Raw genomic sequence first — 9,466 nt, forward strand, 5'->3', positions numbered from 1 at the left:
ACTATTCTCTGTTCAACGATAGTAACCCCCTTGACGCTTGATCTGCACCTGATGCTGGCCCTAGAGGGCAGATTATGACGTCAGTTTTATTTTTTAACACTTTCTGTGTAACAAGCATACATTTCTCTACTCTTTCTCTTTTCTTGAACTGAATTGGTGCTTTGTGCTTCAGGTCCTGTGGAGACAACTTTCCCTGGTCATGCTTGCTGTGTCCCTAGGCACATCCATGACCATGTAGTGTCTAGTCTCGTGGTTCCAACCATGGAGGTAGAAAATCGGTGGACAGGCTTATTGTAATGCATGGAATCGAATGAGGAATATAAAAACACACGACGTCCTTCGATTTCTGCCTCAACCAGCCTCGGTGTGAACCCGTGCCAACCCCCTGCACGCTGGTCTCAACAAGTCTCTGTTGGCAGGAACTGGCAGGGGAGCTTTTTTGGCGCTTGTCAGTTTCACGTTTTAGTGTATCCTCAATTTAAGCCCAATCCTTTCCACAGCCACAGGCTGCTCTCTCTACTTAACTCCTCAGAGAAGCTAAATCCTGCTCCACCACATTTACCAGTTGTCAAGGACATCGGCTACTTGAATCGTACATTAAATCTTTTGATCTGTGTTTTATTTCGGTAACTACAGTGGGGAGAACAAGTATTTGATACACTGCTGATTTTGCAGGTTTTCCCACTTAGAAAGAATGTAGAGGTCTGTAATTTTTATCATAGGTACACTTCAACTGTGAGAGACGGAATCTAAAACAAAAATCCAGAAAATCACATTGTATGACTTTTAAATAATTAATTTGCATTTTATTGTATGAAATAAGTATTTGATCACCTACCAACCAGTAATAATTCCAGCTCTCACAGACCTGTTAGTTTTTCTTTAAGAAGCCCTCCTATTCTCCACTCATTACCTGTATTAACTGCACCAGTTTGAACTCGTTACCTTTATAAAAGACACACTCCACACACTCAATCAATCAGACCCCAACCTCTCCACAATGGGCAAGACCAAAGAGCTTTTTTTTATTTTTATTATTTATTTTTTGGCTGTGAGAGTCAATTTATTTAAGCCCGCTGATTTAGGTGAATTTACCCTTGAACGTGTCACCTTAACCATCAACGCAACAATTGCCCCCCCTGAGAGATTTGGCAGGAGCCGCCACTGATGCCCTCATCTCTCTCTGAAGATCCCTCCTTGAGCAGGGGATCCAATCCAGGATTGAGGGGGGCGATGGTCTCTGATTAATCCAGTTTGAGTCCTGTTGGAAGGCCTGATGTGGACTCCCCTGTGTGTGGCAGTCTGTCCTGCGATCCTTGCTGAATGGTTGATGCCACCTTGTCCACTTCTATGCCATATTGGGTATCTACGGCTGATGATCGCTCAAGCTTGGCATGTTCAGGCTGGGTGCTATCCCTTTTCTTGTCATTAGAGGGCAGGCTGCCCCTGTCTGCCTGGGCCCTGGTGGTCTTCCTTAGTGCATTGCCCTTCATCATAGCCAACAGGTGGTCCAACATGATGCAGCCCTCCTCCTGGACTGGGGGGGCTTTACGAATTATTTTTCCGTTCTCCCCCCTCGGTCTCTTGGCGTCATCCTCCTCTTGCTGTTTCTTCCTCTTCTCTGCCTTGATGGCCTGCTCTCTCCAGGTCTGGTTTTCCTTGATTGCTTTAAGGAAGAGTCCTCTGAAGGTCTTGATGGTGTTGAACAGCTCCTCTAGTGAGAGGCGGGACGTGTCCTCACACAGATACTCTGCTAGCTCTTCCTTCTTCTTTTTGATGGAGGCAAAGAGCTCCTGCAGCTTCTCACAGGCCTCCAGGTTCCCCTTCATAGCAGTGAGATACTGCTGCTTGATATCCTCCTGAGAAGAAGAGGACACTTTTTTCTCAGAACCCTTCAACCGTTTGACCAGTGAGCTCGACTCTGCCTGAATAGAATCCACATTTATTCTAGCAGCCTTTTCACAGATCTCTAGATCATCCGGAAGGTTCAGCAAGTCAGCATGGGTTTTCTCCGCCTCCTCCAGGATGTGATGGAGCAATGTGATACGGGACTTGTTGGCTTTGGTATCTGTGAGCTTCAGCAAGGTGCTGATCTTGAAGCCATCTGCATTGCCTATGTGACTCCCATAGTTGAGGAAGTTTCCAATGTCAAGTATGAGCTTGCAGAAACTTGGAAGGCGGGTGCTCTCCTTCAAACTCTCACAGGCTGCGTCCAGCAGCTCAGCTTTGGGTTGCAGCATCTTTAACACAGAAGGGGTCTCCTCACAGAGAAGCATGCACTCGATCCTCATGGTGTAGCATGAAACTGATAGGAGCTCGAGGTAGAACCGATCCACACCGGCCAGCTTCTCTATCTCCCCTTGGTATGACTTGAGGTTCTCAATCTCATGTTTCTCCGGCAGTAACGTCTGCATCTGTTTCAGCACCTCAACGTCAAACTTGGAACGGTCCCCATTTTGGATCATAGCTACAAAGTCTTTATGTGAGCATCTGAACTGCTTCAAGAATATGTTCAAATCTAGATTTTTCTTGGCATCAATGAAGGATATCTCTTTGGGCTCTCGTTTGACCGTAGTGTTGGTACTTTTGGCCTTTGAGTCAGTCACTGGCAGACAGAAGAGCTCCTCAATGCTGGAGTAGTCAGGTTCCAGGGAATCAGACTGCACTGACGACCACATGGATTGGCTTTCAGACACCACTCTGGAGGGCAGCTTCTGCCAGTTGAGCTTCTTCATGCGCAGTGTGGGACAGCGGCTGGCCTTGGGGAGAGGAGCGTTCTGGGGCACAATAATACCTCCTCCAATACCTGGGGGAGGGGGTGGTGGGGGAGGGGGGCCCATACCAGGCAGGGGAGGGGGAGGTGGGGGGCCCATACCAGGCAGGGGAGGGGGAGGTGGGGGGCCCATACCAGGCAGGGGAGGGGGAGGAGGTGGACCTCCCTGCCCCATCCCTGGTAGAGGTGGTGGAGGAGGAGGTGGCATCCCAGGTAAAGGAGGAGGTGGTGGGGGTGCACCATAAGTGGTGCCTGGCAGGGGTGGGGGTGGGGGAGGAGGAGGGTTTGGGGTAGCAGCAGGAAGTGGAGGGGGAGGAGGGGGAGGAGGGGGAGTTACGGAAGCCATGTCTGATTGGTTGGTTGTGCTGCCGAGCAAGTCTGTCTGGATTGCCCTGTTGGTGGTCTTGGTCTTGGGACTGGCTGAGATCTGTTGTCTCTTGGAAGAGAGCAGGCGCTCCATCAAACGTTCAGCGGAGTCCATTTGTGAGTCGTGGGCCAGCAGAGTGGCACGGACAGCCAGGGCCTCCAGGGTCAGCCACACGTCTCCCCGTCCTGGAGCCACCAGCAGCAGAGCCTGCAGGATGGACAGCAGCTGGACAGAGGCTGGGGAGCTGCTCACTTTGGTGAGGAGGGAGGTGAAGACCTCCTGGTGACTGCTCATGTCGATGCCTCCGTACACCCTCTCCATCTCCTCCGCATCCTCGGCCATGGAATCCTCAAAGGCCTCACACTGGATGTTCAGGTCCAGGTCCTCAGTCTCCCTGTTACATAAACACACATGCACATATGCACGCACACGCACACACAACATAGGTATTGATGTTTGGGAAATCTTACAGAAAGTGACTGTGACTGTTGTTCCACCAACATTTGATTAGCATTTAATGCATCCCACACCTACCTCAGCATTGGCAGTATATCCAAAACTGGAAAATACATAATTAAGATGAATCCCAGTACTTTCAATATCTCAATATCTCTATATTATCTCAATGGCCAATGCACACAGTGTTTTTGTAGCACTGTCAAATGTTGCAAATGTTGTAATAGTTTCTTATTGCATCACAATGGGACAATTGGAAAAACTTCAACATTCTAAATTGCCTGACACAGAAGAGCTTGCCTTGAAAACGCCTTGTCTAATGGTTTCTATTTTATTTTTTAAAATAATTTTTTTACTTTCTTTTTATTGAGATGTTACAGATATACAAAAATAATACTTTTCAGTTTTGGTTTGTTTTTACACAAAACACAAACATGTCCCAACCCCCCCCCCCCCCCCCCCCCCCCCACAAAATCCCAAGTGGTGCATCCCAGGACGAAGGATATAAATAAACAACAATAAATAATAATAATAATAATAACAGTGGTGATAGGTAATGAAGACAGTACAGGTAAGTAATCAAAGAGATAAAGAGAAATAAAGTGCAATTCATTTGTAAGTGAGGATAGATGAGATGGTCGTGTTGGTCTGTGATACCATGTCTGTTATGATTGTAATATGTCCCTCTCTAGAACGAGATGATGTATCTCTAGGGGTTTATCCTGATAAATAGATTCACAACATATGTCATCACTCAGCATCCAGCGCACTTGCATTGTCAGGGAGGGTTTTTAGTTTGTTGAAATAGGATATTATTGGGTTCCAGGTGAAATAAAAGCGGTCTTTGGACCCCCTAAGTGTATATTTAATCTTTTCAAGTTTCAAGTGAAGCATAAGGTCAGTCAACCATAAGGAGGAATTCGGTGGTTTGGGGGATGTCCAACAAAGCAAAATCCTCCGTCGAGCAAGTAGAGTGGCAAATGCCACAATGTCTTTATGCTTGTTAATAATCTGTTGGTCAGTTGGCGCTATGCCAAAGATAGCTGAGTAGGCGTTAGGTTGCAGGTTCAGATCTAGTGCCTGTGAGAGGGTCCTGAAAACTGCTGACCACTAATCAAATAATAAGGGACATGACCAAAACATGTGTGTTAGCGTTGCCGGAGCGTTATGACATCTGCTACAATTCTCATCCACGTCAGGATAGATTCTGGCTAGCCTAGATTTGGAAAGGTGAATTCGGTGCAAGACCTTAAATTGGATTACGCCTAGTCTAGCACATGATGTGCTCCCGTTAACTCTCGTCAGAGCCTCAGTCCAGGAGTCATCGGGTATTACGTCCCCTAGCTCCTCCTGCCATTTCTCTTTAATTTTGTGGAGGGAAGTGTCTCCGAGGGATGATATGCTAGAGTAAATACTTGATATTAGGCCTTTTAGATTGGGAGGAATTTGGAGGATATCATCTATAGCAGAAGGTTGTGGTGCATTTGGGAAGTTTGGATCCAAACTTTTAATGAAATGTCGGACCTGGAGGTATCGAAAATAACTTGAGCGGGGAAGGTTGAATTTTTGAGAGAGGTGATTAAAGGTCGAGAAGACGCCCTCAGTATAGAGATCTTTAAATTTGGAGAGACCGAGTCTTTTCCATAAGGCGAAAGCATTGTCTATTCTGGCGGGGACAAAAAGGTGGTTATTGCAGATAGGGGCTAGGTTGGAGAAATCTTTTAAACCAAAGTGGCGTCGAAATTGTGACCATATTCGTAATGTATTAACAACAACAGGGTTAGAGGTGTAGTGTGGGGGCAGATAGAGGGAGTTTGGAGGTAATCAAGGCGGAGAGGGATGTTGAAAGACATGACTCATTTTCTATTTCGCACCAAGACGGCTGTGGTGAATGGACCCAGTATATGATTTTCTGAATATTGGCAGCCCAGTGATAATAAAGCAAATTTGGTAGGCCCAGTCCGCCCTGGGACCGATGTCGCTGTAGAAGTCTTTTCTGTATTCTAGGGACTTTACCCCCCCCAAATGAAAGATGATATGGACTTATCTATGGACGAGAAGAAGGACTTTGGGAGGAATATAGGGAGACATTGGAAAAGGTAGAGGAATCGGGGTAGAACGTTCATCTTAATGCTTAATACAGTTGATCTTCCCTGCCAGTGATAAATTAATGGACCTCCATTTCTGTAAATCATCTTTTAATTTATTAACAAGGGGCGTGAAGTTTTTTTCATGTAGTTTAGAGAAGGACCGTGTAATATTAATTCCCAAATATTTGAAGCCAGATTTAGACAAATGGAAGGGCAAGTCACATTGTGGGATTGCGAGATCTAGGTTGTTCACTGGAAAACATTCGCTCTTAGTGAGGTTGATCTTGTATCCCGAAAAGCTACCAAATCTATGCAGCATCTGAACTATATGGGAAATGCATTGCACCGGTTCAGATACATACAACAGTAAGTCGTCGGCATATAGCGCCACCTTGTGTTCCTTCCCCCATCTAGAAATTCCATTTATTATTGGAGAAGATTTTAACATGATAGACAGAGGTTCGATGGCGAATGAGAATAGGAGTGGGCTCAGCGGGCACCCCTGGCGTGTCCCTCTCGACAATGAGAAAAATGTGGAGCGTTTCCCGTTCGTAACTACCGATGCCTTAGGACAGGGGTCGGCAATAGGCGGCCCGTGGGCCATTGCTGGCCCGTCACCAATAATATTTGGCCCAGCAGATTATTTTGAGAATCCACTTTTTATTTTTTATTTTTTTTATTTTTTTATAATAATATCGGACCGACAGTCCCACATATAGCGCCTATAATGTCCGAATAGAGAATCGAACTCCACCTGAATAATGCTTATTGTACTTTTATCCATGTTGAGAGTGAATGACACAGGGACAGACAATCAGGCAGCAAGGTGCACCGAAGCGCACTGACGCTGAACCCCTCAGAGTGAATCATAAGCAGGTGGACAACGCGTCACGGTGCTGAAATAGCCGACATACCGTGTGTGGTTTGAACAAAATAACACGAGCTCAGTAAGCCATTCAAACGTAATGTTTACGTATATGTGACTGCAACACACATATGAACAGTAACAACGCAAATTCTGTTTAATTTTCTGAAAAACATTGAAAACAAAATCGGCGCAAACAAAAAGCATCTCCCATCGGTCAGTATTTGCTTGATATCTGGTGATATTGACGTCACTTTAATCCACAGGCAGTTCTCAAGGTTTTTATGCATCCATCGATTCCTCTCGTGCGTCTTTATCGCATTCATTGACGAAAAGGACGACTCGCGTATAGAAAGGGAACATTGTGAGCACGGAAAATGTCTCTCACAACGGCTTTGCATTGATGAAACCAGGTAGGATGAACGTATAGTTCGCTGTCCATTCCTCTTTAAATGCCCTGTTTCCACCGTCAACTTTCCTCTTTAGACCTTTGGAGAGTGACATTATGTTTCTCTTGCTAGCAGGTTAAATGTTTGGCTAACTTCACCCGGCACGCAAACAACCAATCCAATAATAATAATGTGACCTTGTCTGGGAGGAGGGGGGAATAATTATCAGAATGAAACTGTTACATAATTATTAGAATAAGTTAGGCTACGCTACATCGTCAGTCCACACATTTATTATTCAAAAATATGGAAAAGTGTGAAACTACGTTTCAACGTTGTTGAGAATCACAACACAAACTCGCTAATCAAGCCAAAATACTGCAACATAATGGATTGGACAGCTACCTAGTTAACTAGAACACTACTTTACATTGTTAGCAGGTTCACAAAACAAGCTGTGTTAGTTGACTAGCGATGTGTACAGTCGAAAGAAAAGTCAAAGCATTAGAACGTGTCACATTTTAAAACAATCAATTACTTAAATTAGCCTTTGATTATGTTCGGGCCCGCCATCTAGTGGCTCAAAAAAAAATTGGCCCGAGGCCAAACCTAATTGCCGACCCCTGCCTTAGGAGATGAGTATAGTAGTCTGATCCATGCAATAAAAGTGGGTCCAAAGCCAAAAGCTTTCAGACATTCAAATAAGTACGCCCACTCCACTCTGTCAAAAGCCTTCTCCGCATCCAGGGAGAGAACCACCTCAGGTACCTCCTCGGACGTAGGAGAATGTACGACATTTAGAAGGTTTCGGATGTTAGAGAATGAGTGGCGGCCCAGCATGAAGCCAGTTTGATCAGGGGAGATCACCTCGTCTGTGACGGACTCTAGACGCCGGGCGAGTGCTTTAGCTAATATCTTGACATCGCTGTTGAGCAGCGAGATGGGGCGATGTGAACCACACTCCGTTCTGTCTTTCCCTGGTTTCGGTAAAAGGGTTATGAATGCCTCTGTTAGCGTCTGTGGCAGGGCCTCATTATCCATTGAGTCATTGAACATTTCTAAGATGAGCGGAGTTAATTTGGTTGAGAATTTTTTGTAGAATTCGATGGGGTATCCATCAGGGCCCGGGGCCTTACTACTTTGCATAGCTGTGATTGCATTATAAATGTCGGTGTCTTGGAAGGGTAGTTCAAGTTCTGCTTTATGAACAGGGTTGATAACAGGGGCATTTAAATTTGTGAAGAAATGTTGCATATTGGTATCATCATTGGGTGCCTCAGAAGTGTACAATTTGGAATAAAATGCCCTAAAAGTCTCATTGATTTCGAGGGGGTCAGTTGTAAGCTCCCCATTTTCTCTTTTAATTTGTGGAATCTGTTGGTCAGAGGATTTACATTTTAATTGATGCGCTAACATTCTACCAGCCTTTTCCCCATGCTCATAAACAAAGCCTCGTGATTTCAGCAGCATACGTTCTGTCTTATCGGATGTTAATAACTCGTATTTGGCTTTGAGATTCAGCTTATTTTTGTAAAGCTCCGGGGTGGGAGAGTCAGAGTATTGATGATCTATGTCAATCATTGAGTTGAGAAGTTGCTCCTGTTCTTGCCTCCTAGCTTTGTTCAGCCTAGATGTGTATGCAATAATGTCCCCCCTTATTACTACTTTAAGGGTCTGCCAGAGCAGGGAGGGAGAAACAGTGTCGTCCCTATTGGTTTCCAAGAAATTGTCTATGGCAGTTGAAATCATTTGGCAGAATTCTTTATCTGTTAGTAGTGTGGTATCAAGTCTCCATGGAGCGCGGTCAGAGTAGTTAAGTGGGAAGGACAGATCCAATAGTACTGGGGCATGGTCAGATTCAATTATGGTTGAATATTCTACGTTTTTGACAAAGGGAAGTAGTGTTCTGTCTATAAAGAAGTAATCAATTCTGCTATACGAATGGTGGACGTGTGAAAAAAACGAGAATTTTTTATCGTGAGGAAATTGGAAGCGCCATGGATCGACACATCCAATTTGGTCCATGAACGCTGACAACATTTTAGCTAGGGATGTCCCGATCCCACTTTTTCACTACCGATACCGATACCGATACCTGGGCGTCGGGTATCGGCGATACCGATACCGATCCGATATTTGTATACATTTTTTGACCCCTGAATATTATATATATATATTTTTTTTTTTTCTTCCTAACACCAGGGGAGCCACCCCTCCTAAATTTCGTTGTTTGGTACCTGTACTGTAGCAATGACAATAAAGACCATTCATTCATTCAAATACCTCCCCAGTATATAGTCCACACCAACAACAGTTAAATTAAAGACTGCCAGCCTTTATTAAAGCAACAAAAATAGTACTCTGCAGTACTCAGTGACCGTATGTCAATATTTTTTTTAAAATAATGTTACTTTTCATTTGCACCTGATGCTGGCCCATTAGGGGTAACTTATAACTAATGCCCTCGATATTTTGATGTTTTACTTTCAGACGAGCCTTGTCTGTGCCATCTTAAAGCCACTATTC

The 9,466-nt window shown here is 44.8% G+C and overlaps 1 protein-coding gene across 1 annotated transcript; it reads right to left on the reverse strand.

The window, feature by feature from the left end:
* Positions 1 to 12: 12 nt before the first annotated feature.
* LOC308167882 (inverted formin-2-like) lies at positions 13 to 9,450 on the reverse strand (the record flags this gene model as incomplete). Its single annotated transcript, XM_080542359.1, has 4 exons — positions 13 to 60; positions 1,455 to 2,972; positions 3,210 to 3,534; positions 9,437 to 9,450. 4 exons carry the CDS (start codon positions 9,448 to 9,450, stop codon positions 13 to 15), a joined length of 1,905 nt encoding a protein of 634 aa, XP_080398485.1.
* Positions 9,451 to 9,466: the final 16 nt, after the last annotated feature.

Source organism: Nansenia antarctica (genome assembly GCF_963989245.1).
Source record: "Nansenia antarctica genome assembly, chromosome: 11".
NCBI lineage: Eukaryota > Metazoa > Chordata > Actinopteri > Argentiniformes > Microstomatidae > Nansenia > Nansenia antarctica.